This window comes from Callorhinus ursinus, unplaced genomic scaffold (assembly GCF_003265705.2).
Source record: "Callorhinus ursinus isolate GAN/ISIS: 27379988/994484 unplaced genomic scaffold, GSC_fseal_2.0 scaffold10, whole genome shotgun sequence".
Classification (NCBI taxonomy): domain Eukaryota; kingdom Metazoa; phylum Chordata; class Mammalia; order Carnivora; family Otariidae; genus Callorhinus; species Callorhinus ursinus.
Genome location: NW_027397072.1, coordinates 48,417,404 through 48,440,621, shown reverse-complemented (window position 1 = coordinate 48,440,621; position 23,218 = coordinate 48,417,404). Strand labels below are relative to the sequence as shown.

The window sequence follows — 23,218 nt, the reverse complement described above, 5'->3', positions numbered from 1 at the left end:
CTGGGAATCTGTACTCATCACCAAACTGTCCCACTAAAAACACTACAGTTTCACACATAGGAAAAAAAAAAACTTGGAAAAAATGAAACATTTGGTATTCCTTATCAGAGATTATTAATTCCACCTTAGAATCTAAATACTGAGGGGCACCTGGGTGGCTTGTCTGCCTTTGGCTCACATCATGATCCCAGGGTCCTGGGATCAAGCCCCGCATCGGGCTCCCTGCTCAGTGGGAAGCCTGCTTCTCCCTCTTCCACTCCCCCTGCCTGTGTTCCCTCTCTTGCTGTGTCTGTCAAATAAATAAATAAAATCTTAAAAAAAAAAAAAAGAATCTAAATACTGAAAAATAATTTCTGGGTTATAAGGAAACCAAAAGTCTCATTCTGAAAAATTATTATTTGAAGTAACAAAAGTTTTGGTAAAACATATTGTTTATAAATGTGAAATGTAAAAATAGTCCTTTGAGACCTAAGGATTATCAGTAGAGGAAATATTTTATTAGAGCAGGGGAGATTTTAATAAATGACAGCTAAAATTCCTGTAGATGCTTCCATGTTAAAAAAAATCTTTATAAAGGTGAGAATGAAAATTTTCAATATCAAAAATAAGATTCTGTACAATTTTTTTTAACCTGTCAAAAAAGATCAAGTGGAGGTCAGATAACAGTAAATGTTATTACACATTATTTGATAGTAATATTTTAATAGACATGTCTTTCAGAGACTATGATGTCATTGACCAAATTGGTATTAAATAAAAACCAACTTCTAACACTTTTAAAGTATGAGACACTACATTATGTTTTTATGGAGATTTTAACATATTATATTCGAGTGAAAAATCCCTTAATATTAATATATTGTAAATAAATTAAGTATGTACTTGTTTCTTCAGCCATTCTTTGTTTAAGGGTTTGAGGCTTTGGGGTAAATGGTATTCTCTTTTCATGGTCGTCAGGCTCACTCTCAGAATCTTCATCACTGTTTTTCTTCATCCCAGGGATGGCAGAGGTATGTTTTACATCCAAAGAGATATAGTCATCTTGGGCCCTGGCCAATTCACGTTTTCTGCGGGCTGCCTGAATAAAAGCTGCATCAGGGATATTTACTGAAAGAAACAAAGAGGAAGACAATGAAAAACAAACACCAACAGAAATACATATCCTCATTATTTAATTAAGATAAAAAAGCAGTGTCTTTCCAATCTTTTTCCTATTCTGATACAAATGTAACTGCACAGCTCAAAATCTACATCATAAGAAAATTACTTTTGTAGAGATTAAATATAAATTAGAAAATGAACCTAATCTAGAAGTATCAGAAAATATACTGATATCACTTCAATTTATCTTTTAGCTCTCTTATTCATCAGCTGTTGTTGCTGGCTTTTAGTTGAGGACTATTTCTCATTTCTAGAAGCTCTGAGATTGTGAGGTTTGGGATGTTGAGACTGCTGAGCATGGAGTTGCTTTAGTCAGTCAGAACTGTAGAGGTTAGAATGATGGGGGATAGGCCAGTCTGACTCACAAAGAGGGAGAGGATGCCCCTCCCCTTAGGGCATCCAGGCATATAGGGAGCGAGAAAGAGACTAAAACCAGCACACAACTAAGTCAGCCTCCAAGGTCCTGTGGTGATTTCCACATGAATAAATATAAGAAGTTAAAAAGTGTAAAGAAAATAATCAGGTTCATTAACTAGGTGAAAAATATTTAAGTGACATCTTTTAGTACAGGCTTTAGTTTTTCTTTATAGAGTATAAACCATATTAATGGGTACTCTTCTAATTCAAAACAAGTTTCTTCATGCATGATCTAAGCTGAAACTGATCTTTACTTTCTGGAAAAAAAATAGTTTCTTAAGCAAAATACCAAGGTAAACAAAATGGTAAAAGAAATTTTCACTATTTCAAGCACTTCAAAATGTTAATTAGGGATGTTAAGTTATCAAAGCTCAAGTAAAAGGTTCTAAACTTAACCATAAACTGTTCCAAATTCTTTGAGAAATAAAAAGATGTCCTATGCCTGGAGATGTGGAAATGTTCCAACTTTTGAAACAGAAAAAAAATAAATATAGAAATTATGGACCAATATGCTTGACATTGGTGCTAAGGAAAACAAGTGCTTGAATTATCAAACAGTAACAGGTGATCAGTAAAAACCGACATATGTTCACTAAGAACAAGGAATATCAGGGGTGTCTGGATGGCTCAACAGGCTAAACGGCCAACTCTTGGTTTCGGCTCAGGTCGTGATCTCAGGTCATGATATTGAGCCTGCATTGGGCTCTGTGCTCAGCACAGTCTGCCTGAGATTCTCTCCTTTTCCCTCTCCCTCTCCCCACACCAGTGTGTGCTCTCAAATAAATAAGTAACATCTTAAAAAAAACCAAACAAGGAATATCAAATCAAGTGACTTACTTTTTATAGACTTTATATAGATTAGTATCAGGGAAATAATACAGGTCAGATGTTTCTTCATCCTCCCAAAGAATTTAACAGTTGCATATTTTCCTTGTGGATAATGTTAAAATGTGTGTGTGGGGGGGGGGACATCACATATTGCACAGAATTAACTGGTTGAATAATAACTCCAAAAAAATGTTGATTATGAAGCATTGTAAGGATCTGCTAAGGGCTCTGTGGTTCGTCTTGCCTGGTTTAATGATCTTAATGTGATGTGAACGAAGATAAAAAGACATGTCCTTAAAGCTGGGAGGGGCATGTCTAAATATAACTTAAAGCAGAATTAAGACTCAAAACCTTCACAGGTTACGCTAGCATTTTTCTTTTTTTTTTTTTAATTTTATTTATTTATTTGACAGAGACACAGCGAGACGAAACACAAGCAGGGGGAGTGGTGGAGGAAGAAGCAGGCTTCCTGCTGAGCAGGGAGCCCGATGTGGGGCTCGATCCCAGGACCCCGGGATCATGACCTGAGCCGAAGGCAGACGCTTAACGACGGAGCCACCAGGCGCCCCAACACTAACATTTCTTGACGCTTGTTGCACATCAGAATCACCTGGGAAACTTGATAATCTATTGGTACCTAAGCCCCCCATCCGAGATTCAGATTCAGTTGATCTGAGGTGGAGCTGAGCAGCACTATGTTTTTATAGACCTCTAGGAAATTTTAATGTAAAATGATGATGTACTTAGGTTCAAATACTCAAGTGTATGAATACAAAAGCAGAAATGTAGGAAGTGTAAGTGATTCATCTGCAAATGACCTGATGGGGTTTAACAAATCACAGGCAACAGACTCACTGGCAAAGTACTAGTGCTACATAAAGCTACCAATAAAGAAAAAGGTTCAAGACAAGAGTTACTATCCTGTCCTGTCTACACCCAGCATTTAGCTCTCAGCGACACTGGCCAAACGTGGAATGAATAACGTTAGCATACTGCTTGATAATATAAACACGCAGATCTATAAGCTAAATAATTTTCACATACATCATCTTATCTAAGGAGTACAGGTTAACATCATGCCCCGTGTGTAACATGCTGCATCTACAACATCTCAAGGCAGATATTCCACTACTGGATCATTCTAACAGTTCCACTGTTTGAACAAAAAACAAATGCACTCCCTCATCCACAAACCAATCCCCAAACTTCTCACATTCCTTCATCTTTTCTTCTCCAGAAGAAAGAAAAACAGGACAAATTTTCAACTTTCAGTGTTTCTGAAATGAGCTTTGGGGAGGGACAATTCTTCACTGTGCTGAACTGCCCTGTACTCTGAGACACATGTCATTTCTTGCCTCCAGGGCACTACATGCCAGCAACACCTCTGTCACAACAATAATTAAAAACTATCCCACGCACTGGCAAACAATGTCTTCTCTCCTTAGATGTGCAAGGCTGCCAACACTTTACAACTACTGGCTTATCCTGTCTAATCCACCATTTTCTAAAGCAGCACTGTACAATACAGTGACCACGAGCCATATGTGACCATTTAAATTCAGCCAAATTAAAAATCCAGTTCCTTAGCTGCACTAGCCAGCCACATTTCAAGAGCTCTACAGCCACATGTGGCTATGGGCTAATATACTGGACAATGAAGATATAAAACTTTTATATCATCGCAGAAAGTTCTATCGGACAGCACCATTATCTCCAGTCTAGACAAGGCAATCACTCATCTACCAGGCTTCGATTCTTAATACTGGTTTCATCATTAAGTATTTCTGTACCTCGTGAACTTGTATCAGAAAAAAATTACAAGAGCTACTGGTTCTTGTTATTTAATAAGTTAATGAAGCACTTTCACTATATTACAAGTCTTTTTTTTTTTTTTAAGATTTTATTTGAGAGAGAGAGATATCATGGGAAGGGGGGGAAGGGCAGAGGGAGAAGCAGACTCCCTGCTGAGCAGGGAGCCTGATGGGGGACTTGATCCCAGGACCCCGGGATCATGACCTGAGCCCAAGGCAGACGCATGACTGACTGAGCCACCTAGGTGGCCTATTTCCAGTCTTTTAAAAATGTATTTAAACAATTACATTTCAAGTTAATTTGTTTCTTTTATAAAGCTACATATTTTTATTTTCTCAGAAGGGGTCTCAGACTTCATGGGACTGACAAGTTCAAAGCACAAAACAAGTTACAAACCCCCGAGCTTGAGTAACAGGCCAGAGAAATACTTTCAGCTTTCAGAAATTAGCGGTCACAACCTCTAAACTCTGTTACTGTAATGCAAAAGCAGCCACAGACAATATGTAATTGAATGAGAGTGGTTGTGTTTTAATAAAGATTTATCTGCAAAAGCATGTGATGGGTCACATTTGGCTCACAAGTGGTAATTTGCCAACCCCTGAACTGGTTTATCTTTCCAAAACACAAAAATAGTCATGCCATTTATTTGCATAAAATTCTCCCAAACTCTATATTGTCTGACTCCAATTTGTCTGTTTTTGTTGTTCCTCCTTCTTAAACTCCAACCAAATATTTTCATTTCAACAACTATTTTTAGTTCTCCGCATATGCTATGTTAAGTTCCCTAGAGTTTTACATTTGCTATATCCTATACTAGAATCATCCCTGGTAACAAATTCTTACCATCCTTCAGATACTGGCATCAATCACTCAGTATAGCACAGTGCTTAAGAACAAAGGTTCTGAAGCAGACTGCCTGGGTCTGAATCCTAGCTCTGCCTCTTATAAGCTGTCTGACCTTGCACGTGGCATGTAATGGAAAACAGCAGTTAATTTTGGCACTTTGACAATCATTGGTAATGACTTACTTGCTCCATACTTCACTAGAGCTGTGTTATCAATAATAAGAATCACTGGTATAGAAAATACTGATACTAGAAATAAAGTTAATCAAAATTACAAAATTTACTAACCTATTGATGAAAATTCTTCTTCCAAAGAGCTAGAGCTGTTGGATGATGAACTCTGATCATCCTTACTTTCTGAGGAATGAGGTGCTTCACCCTCTTCATCTGTTGAAAGATCAACCACTCTGGATTCTAACAGGACATTTTTTGAATACAACAACAAAGAGTCAAGATAGTGGAATAACTGAAATTCTACACAACACATAGCATTATACATGTACAGTGTTTTAATTTTTCTCCATGTATTTAAAGTATATATACAGATCTTTCTCCGTTTCCCTTCTTTCTGAAACCAATGGATGATCTAATAAGTGTATAGATCTACTTATCTAATAAAATATTCTCTTAAAAGATGCAATGAGAAAAGGGAAGGGAACAGTAGAGAAAAAAAGCATCAAAAAGTGAAGGAAAATTTAACACAAAAAAGAAAAATAGTGGTAGTGAATAAGTTCAAGATGAAAAAAACAACTGAATGTACACTTACTATATGCTACATTTAAATCTGTTTTACAAGGTCTATTTCACACAATTACAGAATTTCACAATTCTATAAAGTAAATGCTATTATTGATGGGGACATTAGGGATTGGAGAGGCTAAATAACATGTCCAGTGTCACAAAGTTACTAAGTGGAGAAGCAGGGCTTTCAATCTAATTTTATTCACCTCTGAAATTTAGACTATGCCATATGTCAATGGCTGGTGGCAAGTAGTACTGTAATGAGCACTGTGGTCTCCATTAAATAACGGATCTCTTTGTTTCCACTACGTGATTTTGGGAAGGAAAGTCTGTCCATAATCTATTAAGCAAAGATAACATTAAGAGATAACACCCATAATGGTGTTAAGGGTGTTGTGAGAATTGAATGAACAAAATGTGAAAGAATTCATGGTATTATTGACAAGAAAGGGCTGGCTAGTTTATAATTATTTTGTATTCTTTATGAACAACTTTAAAACTTAAGATTACATAAATAGTACTCTTTACCTTAAAAATGTCCCTTAATTAATAGACCTATAAAGAATTTAAAAAATCTGAAGATCAAAACTTAGAACACAAAGTAATATAACTACAAATTATATCTTTCTTTGCTACTAGTTATGACAATTCCTACATGCTGTCAAAGTGGATTAACACCAGAGCCGTGGTTCTCAAGAGCATCTGCCATCAACCCCTGGAAATCCCTAGGACCCTTTCATAGGGTATGTGAGTTCAAAACTACTTTCATCACAATATTATGTTATTTGCCCTTTTCAGTCTGTTGCTATTTACATAATGAAGCAAAAGCAGTGGTGGGTAAAACCCCTGGCTTCTTCGTATGAATCAAGACAGTGACAGCCACTGTATTCGTCACCATGCATTGCCAGGAAAAAAACAAAAAACAAAAAAGTTGTACTTACCATCCTTAATGAAGCAATAAAAAGTTATTAACTTTATTAAATCTTGACCTTTGAGTACACATCTTTTAAATATTCTGTGGGACAAAATGGAAGTGTGTATAAAGCACTTCCGGAGCATACTGAAACACAATGGTTGACTCACTGAAAAGCATTTGTACGATGAGTTACAAGTGGAACTACCCACTGTCTTCAAGGAGCAACACTGTTTTACTTGAAAGAATGACTGACAAACTCTAGTTATTCCTACATGTATAGCTGACAAATTTTCTCAAAAATGAACAAAGATGTGCCTATCACTTCAAGAATTTTGGAAAACTTAACATCCTGCTCTGTGAACTTAATATCTTTCAGTCACTTAACGACTGATGATTATCAGAAGTAACGCAGTGACATTAACAGATTTTTTTTTTGGATATTATATAATAAAATGTACCAACATTTGCAAACTCAGTGAACCAATACTTTCCAATAGTCAATGCATGATGTTACCAATCATGCATGGGTAAAAGATTCATTGAGGTGCAAAACAGACCAATGGATTTTAATGTAATGGAGTATAAAAAAACTAACAGGTATGGTTTCAGCTGCCATGTTGCAAACTATCTTTAAGAAGCTACTATTTGTTGATCTTTGTTGTAATATCAAAGCAGAACACACTCAATTATCTAAAAAGGCTATTAGGTATTCCTATTACACCACATACATCCCTGTGGTTTTCTTTTCATATTTCATATGAAACAATGTATCACAAGAGACTGAATGTGGAAGCTGCTTTGAGAAGTTAGCTGTCTTCCATGAAGCCAGACATTAAAGATTTGCAAATTGAAAACAATGTCACTCTATTTTCTGGAAAAGTTCCCCCCCCCCAAAAAAATGTTACTTATCCTTACGTGTAATGATTTAATTTAGAAAAAAGTGAATAAAAGTTTATCTTAATTTCTAACACGGTAAATATCAATAGATATAATACACAGAAACAAAAGCTCTCTGGGATACCATTATAAAGGGGATACTAAGACCAAAAAGTTTTGAGAACCACTGTTTTAGAATGCAAGCAAAAAGGCAAGTCCTGGGGGCGCCTGGGTGGCTGAGTCGGTTAAGTGGCTGCCTTAGGCTCAGGTCATGATTTCAGGGTCCTGGGATAGAGTCCGCACGGGGCTCCCTGCTGGGGGGGGCTGCTTCTCCCTCTGCCCGCCCCCGCGGGGGGGGACTCCCCCCTCCCCCGTGCTCTGTAATAAAATCTTAAAAAAAAGAAAAAAGGCAACTCCTGGCCTCACTTCTCCCTATTAAGGTTTGACCAGGTGACTTCCATAGAGTAGAAAAACATAAGTCTTCAAAGCTTTAGACAAACAGGTCATAATTAAGAAATCACCAAAATCACTTGTACTAAAAATAGTGGGGTAGAAAAAAATTTTTTTTACCTGAATACTAACCGAAAACTGCATTTTTATTAAGCTCCAATTCAAACTAGAACACGTTTTATGTAAACAAGTTTAGGCTCCTTAAATTCTGTAAAAACGAAAGGGTACTTCAAAACTATTACATTGTACTTAACGCCATTATTGGTACCGTCTACAGCGTCGTCAACCCATTGTGTTACTTAGGGACATAGTGGATTATTCTCATCTCCGTTCTTGCAAATAACTGATGAAAAACAAAACAAGCAAAAGAAAACGTCCCATGTGTCTGTCACCTAGATTCTTCTAGTGTATTATCCTGGTTAAGTGTTTTCTAGAAAAATAACTGGGGCTGTTTCCAAAAGTACATAAAACTTTCCCCTACCTAAAAGTATCAGGATTTTTTTTTTACACTTCTGTGACGATTCAGATTCTTCACAAATGGCAAGTACTGCACTAAAGCTACAACTCATTAGAGTTCACCTGATGGTGCAAACACAGACGAGTCACAAACCATACAGGATTCTTTCTGGTCTTCCCCCCTCACCCCCCACCTCGGACTTGCGGGCTGCGGGCGAGTGCTCGAAGTGGGCTGTCTTGTTTATTGTCGCCGCGACTGCTCTCGGTCAGCAGCGGGTCACAGGAACCTCCGGAGAAGCCCGGGGGCCTCTTCCCCCCACCCCACCTCGCTTCACCTCCGGCGGACCCCGCCCTGCCTCACCTGGGACGCCCGCGCCGCCTTCAGCGCGCGGAGCCGCTCCCGCGACGCGCCGGGAACTTGCCCACACCCGGCCCCGGCCCCGGCCCCGGCCCCGGCCCCGAACACGCCGGGCCGTCACCTCCACGCGTCCCCCTCCAGAAGGCGGCCCTTCCTCCGTAAGGCCCGGGGCCGCCTGCTCCTCCGGCGCCCCGGGTTCAGAAGACGGCTCTTCGGCGCCGTCGCTGTCACTAGAGTGGGCTCGGCGCTGCCGGAAGGTCCTCTTCGGCCTGTAAGCCATGGCCGAGGCCCTGCCGCCTCGCGCACGTCCTCTTCCGGCCCACGCCAGACGAGTCTCCGGCGTCCACCCCGGGGCGCGCTCCCGCCTATACGGTCTTAAGACCGTCTGCGCGCGCCCGGTCCGCGCGCTGTCCGCGCCCTCTTCGCCCTGCGCATGCGTGCTCTGTCCCTTTCGATCTGGTCTATGGAGTTGTGTTTCAGGGCTGGGGCTTGGAGTTGCTAAGTGTTCTCTTTCCGAGGCCAGGTTGTGCTGGTGGCGATTCGTTGTGGAGAGAGTCCGGCAGACTCCTGGAGCTGAGTGCCGCGGAGAGCATCACTCACAGGTTCTTGTGCAAACCCTATCTAGGAATCAGGCGCTATACCTACATCCTAGACTGGAACCCGATCTGCTGTCTTCTGCTTTCTGAAGAGAGTAAAATTCTCTCCAACCAAGAATTAAACAAAAAATGAGAAGAGTGTGTGTGTTTGGGGAGATTGCTTCTGAAAGCTAAAGAGTAAAATCTACACATAAATGATCGATGCACAAGAAAGCAAAAATCAAATGATTGCTCTAGGCGGCCAGGTTTTAACAGAGCCTGGTTAAATGCTTTGGCCCATCAGAAAAAAGTGTTTATGAGAAAAGGGGGTGTTGTTTAGAAAGACGTGCAGTGGTAAGAAGGACGGCAAAAACCGTGGGAAACTTGGACTGGATTCATTAAGCACTGCTGAGAGAGGAAGCCTTCACCGTGGACTGAGTTCTTGGTCTCCCTGGTAAAGCCCATTCTTAACTTGGATGCCTCTGACCATATCCGTCTGAAGCAAATAACCATTCCGTTCACTTAAATTCTCTTGCTGGTTTTGGCTGCATGCTCCACAAAGTTTCAGTTCGTGCTTTAAAGTTCAGGAAGACTTTCCAAGAGGTTCATAAAAAGAATTGTTTTAAGAGATCAATTCCTAGATGCTCACCTCCCTCTGTATGTAGCTGCCTGAAAACCCCTACATTCATGCAGCGCTCTGCCGATATAATCTTCTCTCCCCTTCTTACAAAGAAGAGACGTAATTTGCTGTCCATCCTGAATGTACTACAGTACATACACCCACGTGTAAAAACTCCTGCACATCTAAAATTTTATTGTCAGGTTGAGAATCAATACCTCTAAACTCAATAGTTCTGCTGGAAATCAGACCATTTCCAATGTCTTGCTTTCAACAACAATGGAGAACCAACTCCGGCTTTCAGTTGACCACTCAAAATAATTTTGGAGTATGAATCACTGATTTTTGCAGAGTTCAGACAGAGTTCTAAGAATTGAACTAAGAATAGGGGTAAATACACCCCTTCATATGTGGAAAGTTTTCTCAGTGCCTATATAATGTAAAATAAAAGCATAATAATGCAATTAATGAACACTATACCATTTTAGCAATAAGTAATAGCTGTCTTTGGATGTATGAACTAATGTGTGTGGGAAGACTGTCTTTGTTATTATGAGATGCATTCCCAACATAAACGTTCTTTTGTCAAAAAAGTTGAGATTTATTTTGATGTATTTATAGTTGTGTTGATCAAGTGCGTTGAAGCCCACCCCCCTGAAGGCTACCGGGAGGACACTAAGTCAAATAAAGTTCATTTAGCTTGTCTCAGGAAAGGAACACACAGACCAAAGAAACTATGGTGTTCCTTAGTAAGAGGGAGTTGAGTGGAGCTTATTACAGAATTTGGGTTTGTGCTAGATTTTTTTTTCTTTTCAAGTTTTTATTTAAATTCTGGTTAGTTAACATATAGTGTGATATTAGTTTCAGGTGTAGAATTTAGTGATTGAACACTTCCATAAAACAGTCGATGCTCATCACAAGTGCCCTCCTTAATCCCCATCACCTATTTCACCCATCCCCCTACCCACCTCCCCTCTGGTAACCATCAATTTGTTCTCTATAGTTAAGAGTCTGTTTCTTGGTTTGTCTCCCCTTTTATATCCCCTGTGTTTGTTTGTTTTGTTTCTTAAATTCCACTTATGAGTGAAATCCTATCGTATTTGTCTTTCTCTGACTGACTTATTTTGCTTTGTGCTAGGAGATTTTTAAGGAGAGCTAAGGGAAGCAGGGCCAGATTTGGATTGCATAATGTCAAGAAGTTGGGAAAGTTCAGCAGTTGGGTACCTTTGTAACTTTGTTCAAGAAGTGGGAGGAACAGGAGGAGACTCTGGGGTTGGAGTGTCATTACTAAGAAGGGGGAGTCACTCAGAAGTAATTCTTGCAGTGGCAGTATGGTCTTGACTTCCAGCTGAGTTGATTTTCACTTTCTCATTATTAAAATTATGAAGACAAACTCAATCCAGGATAAAAAAAATTAGAGCTTCGTAATCACAAGAAATTTTATATATATATATATAAAATTTTATATATATATATAAAACTCACACACACATATATATAGTGTATACACACCATACATACTTTTATAGGGAAGTATACATTGATCAATAAAAGACTTTCAAGCATTAACTATATTTCATCAGATGAAATGTTGTAGGTGATAAGAATATATATTTGAGGAGAAAAAGCAATGATGTCAAGGGTTTGTGCATTTTTTAAATGGATGATGAGTATTAAATAGGTTTGGTATTTAGATTACATTAGATACATTTAAATGAATGACAGAACACATCTATTTTTTTTGTATGCTTTCTTTTTGCCTGTCACTCTTACACATATCACATGAAATTATGAATGTTAATGAATCAGAATGACTCCATGGTAGCTCCTCAATAAATGGTAATAGTTATTATTTTTTCTAGATCACAACCTTAAACCTTTTTTTAACAGCCACATTTTCTATTGTCTTCATTCCTATTTCCTTTTCTTTCTTCCCAAGTTTGAAGTTACATTATTCCTAGTTTTTTAGTGTTAGCCTGGAAATCCTAACATATGTATTTAACTTAAAAACTCCCTATGATCAGTATCTTTAACCTCTTCCCAAACAACACAAGGACCTGAGAACATTTGAACTCCAACTACTCACCTTCCAATTTATATGCTATTGTTACTGGGGATTTTAACTGTAGTTTCATTTTATCCCTGTAAGTTAGACATTGTTGTCTTTATTTTCTTTGACATCAGTATTCAGATTTAGCACCATGTTTACAATTTCCTTTGCTCATCATTCCTTCTTGAATTTTAGACTTCTCTTAAGGTAATTTTTCTTCTTCTTGAACTATTTCCTTTAGAAATCACTATTGGTAGAAACTTGTTTTTGTTTGTCTGCAAAGGCCTTTATTTACTCTCATTCTTGGAAGATTGTCACTGATGCTAGAATTCCGTGTTAGCAGTTCTCTTCTCAGTGCTTTGAAGATATTATTCCACTGTCTTCTCTCTCTTCTCATTGAGGTTGAGAAATCAGTTGTCAGCCTAAATGTCATTCTCTGGAAAGCAATTTACCTTCTGGGTATACTCTAAAATAATTTACCCTTGGTGTTCTGTAGTTTCATTTTGATGTGTCTAGGGGTGAATTTTATTTATCCCTCTCGGGATTCATTAGGTATCATAAATATAATGGTTGTATTTCATCGATTCTTGACCACCACTTCTTCAAATATTGTCATATTCCTGTTTTCTCTATTATCTCCTCTTGGAACATCAATTAAAGGTACACTGGGATCTTTTTACTCTATTCTAGGGATGGGCAGACTATAACATATGGTCCAAATCTGGCCTGCTGCCTGTTTTTGTAAAGGAAGTCTGATTAGCATCCAGCCATACCCCTTCATTTACATATCGACTACAGGCTGCTTCCACACTACAATAGCAGAGCTGAGTAGTTATGACAGAGACCATATGGGCCACAAAGCCTAAAATATTTACTCTCTGGCCCTTTAAAGAAAAACTTTGTCAACCCCTGCTCTGTTTTCCTGCCTGTACACCTCTTCCACATTTTCTATCTTCTTTTCCATCATCTATATAATTTCTTCAGAAATATCTTCCAGGGGGCGCCTGGGTGGCTCAGTCATCAAGCGTCTGCCTTCAGCTCGGGTCATGATCCCAGGGTCCTGGGATCGAGCCCCGCGTTGGGCTCCCTGCTCCGCGGGAAGCCTGCTTCTCCCTCTCCCACTCCTCTGCTTGCGTTCCCTCTCTTGCTGGGTCTCTCTCTCTCTCTTTCTAGCAAAGATCCAGGCTTCTCCAAGTGGGATTCTCCCTCCGGGTTTCCATGGACGGGGTAGTGTGGGGGTGACCCTCCACCGGTTTCCCCAGTGTGGCAACCATGCTAGAGATGCTGTCTCTGCCCTCTCGCTTTTCCAGCTACGGCCAGGGAGTGGGCTGGGTCTCCTCCCCCGGCCCTCCCAAAGGGAAGGACCTCTCAGGTTCCTGGAAGAAAATGGGTGCAGGGGAGCTGGACAAGTGTCTCTGGCCTTGCTCTCCTCAGAGGGATGGTTCCCCAGGAAGTTCGTGCTCCCCACCTCAACCCCCAGCTCTGGACGGTCTCAACAGCAGAGCTTTCTTAAGAAAATGCTTGTCATGGCAACAGCTCCAGCCAACTCCAGAACACATCTATTTTTTAATTTAAATTCAATTAGCCAACATATACTACATCATTAGTCTCAGGTGTAGTGTTCAACAATTTATCAGTTGCATATAACACCCAGTACTCATCACATCACATGCCCTCCTTAATGCCCATCACCCAGCTACCCCATCCCCCTACCCACCTCCCCTCCAGCAAACCTCAGTTTGTTTCCTATAGTTAAGAGTCTCTCATGATTTTTCTCCCTGTTTGATGACTTCCCATTCACTTTTCCTTCCCTTCTCCTATGCTTCTCTGTGCTGTTTCTTATATTCCACATATGAATGAAGCCATATGATAATTGTCTTTCTCTGACTTATTTCACTCAGCATAATACCCTCCAGTTCCATCCACATTGATGCAAATGGTAAATATTCATCCTTTCTGATGGCTGAATAATATTCCATTGTGTGTGTGTATATATATATATATATATATATATATATGTATACATATATACCACATCTTCTTTATCCATTCATCAGTCGATGGACATCTTGGGTCTTTCCACAGTTTGGCTATTGTGGACACTGTTGCTATGAACATTGGGGTGCAAGTGCCCCTTTGGATCACTGCATTTGTATCTTTGGGGTAAATACCCAGTAATGCAATTGCTGGGTCATAGGGTAGCTCTATTTTCAACTTTTTGAGGAACCTTCATACTGTTTTCCAGAATGGCTGTACCAGCTTGCATTCCCACCGATAAGAGCACATCTATTTTAAAAGAGTGGGGCACCTGGGTGGCTCAGTCTGTTGAGCATCCGACTCTTGATTTTGGCTCAGGTCATGATTTCAGGGTTGTGATATAGAGCCTGTGTTGGACTCTGTGCCTAGCGGGGAGTGTGCTTCAGATTCTCCCTATCTCCCTCTCCCCTGCTTCCCCCCAAGTGCTCTCTCTCTCAAGTAAATAAATAAAATAAATATTTAAAAGGTGCCAATATGTACAATACACCAGAAATTACATCCTTGGCAACTGTCAAAATTTATAATGAGAACTCATAAATGTATACCTGAAAATGTTCTGAGATAATGGATTTTTAAAACTTCTGAAGGAATATACAAGCAAAAAAGTGTGAACTTCACCATCACAGATGACTATACCACTTCTAGCTTTTTTCTGCTGACTATGGAAACTCCAGTTGCTCAAAAGACAGAAAAAAAAACTTCTTGCCTAGGAAGTCTCATAAGGATTGTATTTTAAAAATTGGTTGGAGGGTAGAGTCATAGTTAGAATAGACATTGCCGTGCATTTCAAGGGGTATACCCTACCAATAAGCCAATTCTTCTCCAGAAATCCATCCTCCATCCCAAATTAGGTTTCTGTAGCTATGTCCACCTCCTGGGACAAGGCTAGCAGGATCAGAATAGACACCTAACCATGGCAGACCAAGTAGAATCTTTCTCTAGGATATTAGCTTTGAGAAAGAGCCACATTTTCTTCTCGGTGTGTGGCAGGAACCATAGCCTGTGAATGTCTGAGCTGTGGGACAGCTCTTTCAGCGGTGAGCTGAGGTCATCTCCTGTGTGTGCTGGACAGGTGCTTGCAAAATGTTCAGGCAGTGTGTGAGCCAGTTGTTAAACATAGTCATCATTAAAAATGGAATTAAAGAAATACAATCAAATAAAGTATATAAAAAATAAAGGTAATAAGTACTCAAAACTCACCACTTTCTAATTCCTACCACCTTTCTCTGTTATCTCTGCTGTCGAGGTTATTTATGTCCACTGTATCTGTATGGTGGAAATACTGTGTATTGTTGTGCTCCTACACATCTATTACCAACTCCGTGTTCAGTGGTGTCATGTTGGTAGCTTGAAATCAGCCATGGTGGGAGTATTCATACCACAGAAACTTATAGATCTAAAAAATCAGGACTTTTCTTCCAGAGAGCCAGTTTTCGAATACTTACCATTGTATTGCTGACAATATTCCACCAAAGGGATAAGGAATAGGCAGAATTTCCCTGACTGATTTAGTTCCTTTCCATGGCTCATCTTGATGAAGTTGTACTTTCTAGAACACACTTGGGAAATGCTATCATCAAGTATTATCAGTTATTCATAACTTATTAATGACTTCTAAAGAGAGCTTTTAAAAAGAATTTAGATAAGATTAGGGCACTGCCTGAAAGACTTTTTATTCGGGTGGTGGCGAATAATTGGAAATGGAGATATTAGTGTTATCTAAAAGAAGAGCTTCCCAGCACATGGACCAAGCATTCGTTATAGCTAGAAAGAACTCCAAAGATTGAAGGTGGGGCATGAGGTGTCAGTGAATATTTCCTTTGGCCCAGTGCTTTTTGGCATACCAGCTACCCATATAGAATTCCCAAGTCCTGCGGGGAGTGCTGCTCTATTCACCCTAAGCAAAGGAGGATGTCTTTCTAAATCACACTACAAAGCACTTAATGTAAAACCAGTAAGTAGACTATAACTTTATTTATTTATTTTTAAAGATTTTATTTATTTGAGAAAGAGCTAGAGCGTGCATGAGCTGGGGGAGGGGGCGGGAAAGGGGCAGAGAGGGAGGGAGAAGCACGCCCCACTGAGCAGGGAGCCTGATAACTCCCTGGTCCTCTATCCCAGGACCCTGAGATCATGACCTGACCTGAAGGCAAACGCTTAATGGACTGAGCCACCCAGGTGCCCCTAGACTATGGCTTTAAAATGGTGAAGAGAATGAGGTAAGATGATCATGATTGTAATTAGAAGGAAATTCAGTGTTCTTTTATGCACTATATAAAGAAACATGGTCATGCATTATACAGTTCAACCAGCATTTATTATGCATCTACTAGTCCAAGCACCGTGCTAGGCCCTAGGCCGGTGCTCCTCAAATCTAGTGTTTGTTCTTCAAATAATCTAGGAATGGTGTGGAAATACAGATGCTGATGAATCAGGTCCGTAGTGAAACCAGAGTCCTCATTTTTACCAAGCTTCTAGGAGAAGCCAAAGCTGTTTGTCTGAGGACCACGTTTTAAGTAGCAAAGTTCTAGGGCAGATACTAAGAAAAATTAATGACCCTCAAGAGATTAAAAAAAATGTTGTGGGTAATAATCATTGATGAATTCCATTTCAAATTGTGACAGCATGCAAATGCCATTATGTACCTCAAAATTTGGAAGCTAAATAATCCTCAAAGAGGGAAACTAATAAGAAGCTATTCACATTGATTGAGTTAATCTAACTGTAGTAGTTAGTTACCATAAGGGATATCTGTCTACATTTTCTCAAGGAAGGATTCTCCACCAGTCTCCAAAATTGCTTTAGGCATTTGTCTTAGTTTGAAAGGTGGTCAACAGGAGAGAATTAACTCTCAGTGTTGCTCACAAAGGAGGCAGTTTATTTAAGAATAATCTAAGTGTGATGCTGGTGTTCCCTTTCCCTTCAAAAGTCAGCAACTCACAAACCCTGTCTGTTAAAACAGTAGGGAGACGTCACTTTTTCGGTTGGCTTCTGAGCCATCAGCTGATATGAGCTATCAGCTTGTTTACTTACTCATTTTAAACTACACTGCCTTGCCAGACAGGACCCTTCTCTTTCTCCTGATATGCTTATCAGGAGATAAGCTGGTATAGTGTCTCACGCATAGCATACATTGAATTAACATGAATTCAATGAACTAAATGTGTGGATGAGGCAATTCTGAAACACCTCTCTTTGATCATGATAATGAAACCTGAGAACAAATCACTTTAACTTGTTGGGCACACATAAGTTACCAGATAGAAAGAAAAACTTGGTTATTTAAAACATAAACCAAATATATGTTCCAAGGGAGAGAAGTGAGATAAGTCATCTTCTCTTGATATTGTCTGAATGGGAGAAGATAAAATAGGACTCATTTAGGGGTGCCTGTGTGGCTCAGCTGGTTAAGCATCTGCGTTCAGCGTCAGGTCATGAGCCTGAGATCATGGATTGAGCCCTGGGTCAGGCTCTCTGCCTAGCAAGGAGTCTGCTTCCCACTCTCCCTCTGAGCGTTCTCTCTCTCTCTCCCCCAAATAAATAAATAAAATCTTTTAAAAAAAGGAGATTGAGCCTAGGATTGAGCCCTGGGTCAGGCTCTCTGCCTAGCAAGGAGTCTGCTTCCCACTCTCCCTCTGAGCGTTCTCCCTCTCTCTCCCCCAAATAAATAAATAAAATCTTTTAAAAAAAGGACTCATTTAACAAAGGGGGAGGAATTCTGAGTTTCCTCCTCTGATCCCAGGGGAAGCAGAGAAAAGCCTCTAAGGTAGTGTTGCTAGATTTAGGAAAATTATAGGATGCCTAATAAAATTTGAATTTCAGATAAACAAGGAATTGTTTTTTAGTATAAGTATGTCCCATCCAACATTTGGGACATACTTGAAGAGGACATATTGGAGCCCTAGCCTAGGAAAAAGAAAGATGTGAAAAATTTCTCAAGGTAGAGTAAGGTTTTGCAACCTGTGGGTGGTCGTGTTTTTGGAACCTGAGGAGAAACGGTGCTCCAATGACGCGAAGGTCCCAACTGCGGAGAGTGAGGGGCAGTGGGACAAGGGACCTTTAAGGTGCTCTTCTCGCCAAGCCTTTCGTAAAACTTTGCTCCCCCAAGTCTTGAGTTACCACTGCTGTTGGGGGTGAAGGACTTGACAGCTGAGGCCACGGTGGTGGCGGCCCCTTTGAGATGAGGAAGGGCTGGTGGCTCTTTAGTTTCTCACGTGAGAGCGTCAGAGGAGATGTAGGGGGTGCCAGGGGAAGAAGCAGGCTGCTGAGCATACTGGCTTTGGTGTGGCCCTTCCCTACAGGTTCGCAAGAAGGCGCAACTTTAAAGGGTAAGACGCCCTGCATGTCTACCCACGGAGATGGGAAAAGAGCAGCCAGAGAGTGAGAATTATATTTTTCCAAAGAGCCTTTCTGGGTACCTATACTCATTACTGCCTTATATTGTTTGCTCTTTTTCATGAATACTGGGAATTTTTTCCCCTAAAAAGGCAAAGATAATGCCATGTCTCTTTTTTGTCCTACTTACACCCTACTTACAATAAAAGCTTATTAAATCAATTGACTGTTTATTAGGAGACTTTGTATTATTTACCTATTATATAATTAAAAATTGAAGTTAATAATTGGCATATGAAAAATTACCAACTCCTGGAAATCAATGTCATGTTTACTCAGATTCTTTCCCCCCCCTCCGACCCGAAGTGAAATGACATTTTAGTCAGCAGCTCTTGCCCTTGATCAGTGGGTTCTGAGCTCCCTCTAGTGAGACATGGGTTACTTACAGAAGAATTGTGTCAAATAATCTTTTGGAAATTGCCTCCTTCTTATTATAGAGCTATTTTTTCATTCACTCTTGTTACAAGTAATGGATATATGTTCACTTTTAAGCCAACCTATGTCAAAATTTCTCAGATGACAAAATTTTGCAAAGTCATGTTTATAAGTAAAGTATCACTCTTTCCTTTGAAGAGTTTTCCTTTTGAGTGAATTCCTTTTTCCTCTTTTTTTTTTAAAAGTTATTGTGGAAATGCATCCGTAAAATATGGACCTAATTATACTTTCATTATTCACTATCTATTTCTTGAGTACTTACTGTGATGGGAACCTTGTGCTCGGACCAGAGGGTCACAACATATGGGGTCCTGTTCCCAAGGGTCAGGTGCTATGAGCCAAATTAGCTCTACAGTTTGGCTTACTGGAAATGCCTTTTTTTTTTTTTTTTTTTTTTAAGGGCAAAGGAGGCAAGAATATGCAATGGGGAAAAGACAGGCTTTTCAATAAATCATGTTAGGAAAACTGGACAGCTACTTGCAAAAAAATGAAACTGGACCACTTTCTTATACCATACATAAAAATAAACTCAAAATGGATTAAAGATCTAAATGTGAGACCTGAAACCATAAAACTGCTAAAAGAAACCATAGGCAGTAATCTCTTGGACATTGGCCTTAGAAACATATTTATGGATGTGTCTCCCCAGGCAAGGGAAACAAAAGCAAAAATAAACTATTGGGATTACATTGAAATAAAAAGCTTTTGCACAGTGAAGGAAACCATCAACAAAACAAAAAGGCAATCTAGTGAATGGGGAAAGTTTTTTGCTGATGATATGTTTGATAAAGCATTAATATCCAAAAATATGTAAAGAACTTATACAATGTAACACTAAAAAAAACCCAATTAAAAAATGGGCAGAGGATCTAAATAGCCATTTTTCCAAAGAAGACATACAGATGGTCAACAGGCACATGCAAAGATGCTCAACATCACTCATTATCCAGGAAATGCAAATCAAAGTCACAATGAGATATTACCTCACACCAGTCAGAATGGCTAGTATCAAAAAGACAAGAAATAAGATGTTGGCAAGGATGTGGAGAAAAAGGAACCTTCACGCACTGTTGGTGGGAATGTAAATTGGTGCACTGTTGTAGAAAATGGTATGGAGTTTCTTCAAAAAATTAAAAACAGTTATGCCATATTATCTAGTAAGTTCACTGGTGGATATTTACCCAAAGAAAACAAAAACAATAATTCAAAAAGGTAAGTGCACCTTTATATTCACTGCAGTGTTATTTACAATAGCCAAGATATGGAAAAAACCAAAGTGCCCATCAATGGGTAAATGGATAAAGAAGATGTGATGTATATATAAAATGGAGTATTGCTCAGCCATAGAAATGAATGAAATCTTGCATTTGCGACAACATGGCCAGAGCTAAATGGTATCATGCTAAGTGAAATAAGTCATACAGAGAAAGACAAATACCATATGATTTCACTTCTATTTGGAATCTAAAAAACAAACAAATGAACAAGCAAAAAAACAGACTCAAATACAGAGAACAAACTGGTGGTTGCCACAGAGGTGGTAAGTGAGGGGATGGGTGATATAGATGAAAGGGATTAAAAAAAGGTCCAGTATAAACTTCCTACACAAGTCACGGAGATGAAACGTACGGCGTAGAGAATATAGTCAATAATATTTTAATAACATTTTATGGTGACAGATGCTATCTATACTTACTGTGGTGAGCACTGAGTAATGTATAGAATTGTTGAATCAATATATTATATATCTGAAACTAATATAATATTGTATGTCAATTTTATTTCAATAATAAATTGTGGTAGGAACACTTAAGATGAGTTCTACCTTTTTAACAAAAATATTTTTTAAAGATTTTTCATTTTTAATAATCTCTACACCAACATGGGGCTCGAACTCATAACGGTGAGATCAAGCGTCACATGATCTACTGACTGAGCCAGCCATGCACCCCCCTTTTAACAAAATTTTAAGTGTACGGTACAGTATGATTAATTATAAACACAATGCTGTACAGTAGATCTCTAGGACTTTTTCATTTTGTTTAACTGACACTTTATACCTGTTCAATACCAACTACCCATTCTTCCTCCTCTAAGCGCCTGGCAACCACCCTTCTCCTTTCTGCTTCTATGAGTTTGGCTATTTTAGATACCTTATGTAAGTGGAATTATATAGGATTTATCTTTCTGTGACTTAGCATAATGTCCTCAAAGTCCATCCATATTGTTGCACATGGCAGGTTTTTCTTCTTTGTTAATGCTGAACAGTATTTCATTGTATGAGCGCACCACATTTTTATCCATTCATTGGCGGATGGACATTTAGGTGGTTTTCAAAACTTAGCTATTGTGAATAGTGCTACAATAAACATGGGAGTGCATGTATTTCTCTGAGATCCTGATTTCCATTCTTTTGGATGAATACCCAGCAGTGGGATTGCTGGATCACATGGTCATTTTATTTTTAATTTTTTGAGGAATCTCCATACTATTTTCCGTACCGACTCTCCCATTCCACATTCCTACCAACAGTATATAAGAGTTCCAATTTCTCAACAGTTTTGCCAACACTGACTGTTTTTTTAAATACTAATTGTCGTAACAGGTGTGTAGTGACATCTCATTATAGTTTGGATTTGGATTTCCCTGATGATGAGTGACACTGAGCATCTTTCACATACCTGTTGACACTTTGGAGAAAGTCTATTCAAAACCTTCGCCCATTAAATTAATTTAAATTAAATTATTTATTTATTTTTAAAACAGATATTTGGCTCCATGCTCAGGGCAGAATCTGCTTAAGATTCTCTCTCTCCCATCCCTCCTCCACTCCCCTGGCTCTCTCCCTCAAACAATGATGATGAACATCTTTTCATGTGTTTGTTAGCAATTTGTATGTCTTCTTTTGAAAAGTGTCTGTTCATGTCTTCTGCCCATTTTTTAGATTTGATTATTTGTTTTTTGTGTGTTGAGTTTGAGAAGTTCTTTATAGATCTTGGATATCAGCCCTTTGTCTATAGTGTCATTTGCAAATATTGGAAGAATAAACATTGTTAAAATGTCTATGCTGCCCAGAGCAATCTATACCTTCAATGCCATCCCAATCAAAATTCCAATGACATTTTTCAAAGTGCTGGAAAAAATAATCCTAAAATTTGTATAGAATCAGAAAAGACCCCAAATTGCCAAGGAAATGTTAAAAAAGGAAAACAAAGCTGGGGGCATCACGTTGCCTGATTTCAAGCTATATTACAAAGCAGTGATCACCGAGACAGCATGGTACTGGCACAAAAACAGACACATAGACCAATGGAACAGAATAGAGAGCCCAGATGGGGACCCTCAACTCGATGGTCAAATAATCTTCGACAGAGCAGTAAAAAACAGGCAATGGAAAAAAGACAGTCTCTTCAATAAATGATGCTGGGAAAATTGGACTGCTATATACATGTTTTTTTAATTTGAGGGAGAGAGAGAGCCAGGGGAGTGGTGGAGGGACGGGAGAGAGAGAATATCAAGCAGACTTTGCCCTGAGCATGGAGCCGAACATGGGGCTCGATCTCACGACCCTGAGATCATGACCTGAGCCGAAATAAAGAATTAGACACTTAACTGACTGAGCCACCCAGGAGCCCTAAAACCTTTGCCCATTTTAAGATTGGATTATTTGTTTGTTTGCAATTGAGTTGTAGGAGTATCTTGTATATTTTGGGTATTAATCCTTTCTCAGATATACGGTTTGCAAATATTTTTCTCCCTTTCCATAGGTGATCTTTTCTTTCTATTGAGTGTGTCCTTTGCTGTGTAGAAACTCTTTAGTTTGACGTAGATCCACTTGTATATTTTTTATTTTGTTGTTTGTGCTTTTGGTGTTATATATAAAAAAAAATCATTGCCAAGACCAATGTCATGAAGATCCCTAATATTTTCTGAGTTTTACAGTTTAATGGTAGAACTCATTGCATTAATGTATTTTGAGTTGATTTGTCTGTGTGTGTGTGTGTGTGTGTGTGTGTGTGTGTGTGTGTGTGGTGTGGGATATAATTCCAGTTTCATTCTTTTACATGTGGATACCCAGTTTTCCCAACACCATTTATTGCAGAGGCTATCCTATTCCCATTGTGTATTCTTGGCACCTTTGTCAAAGATCAGTTGACTGACTATATGTGTGGATTTATTTCTTGGCTCTCTATTCTGTGTCCTTGTTCTATATGTCTGTCCTCATGGCAGTACCATACTGTTTTTAA

General features: G+C 39.1%; 1 protein-coding gene across 2 annotated transcripts in view; it reads right to left on the bottom strand.

The window, feature by feature from the left end:
- The window catches only part of GCFC2 (GC-rich sequence DNA-binding factor 2), a 47,747-nt gene extending 38,542 nt beyond the window's left edge, over positions 1-9,205 (bottom strand). For both annotated transcript variants that reach the window (XM_025868312.2, XM_025868316.2), the window contains exons 1-3: positions 8,864-9,205; positions 5,352-5,477; positions 883-1,107 (exon numbers count right to left, since the gene is read on the bottom strand). In XM_025868312.2, coding sequence (XP_025724097.1) covers positions 883-1,107; positions 5,352-5,477; positions 8,864-9,140 — 628 coding nt within the window. In that variant the 5' untranslated portion in view covers positions 9,141-9,205. The remainder of the gene's footprint in view (positions 1-882; positions 1,108-5,351; positions 5,478-8,863) is intronic.
- Between the last annotated feature and the right edge of the window lie 14,013 nt (positions 9,206-23,218).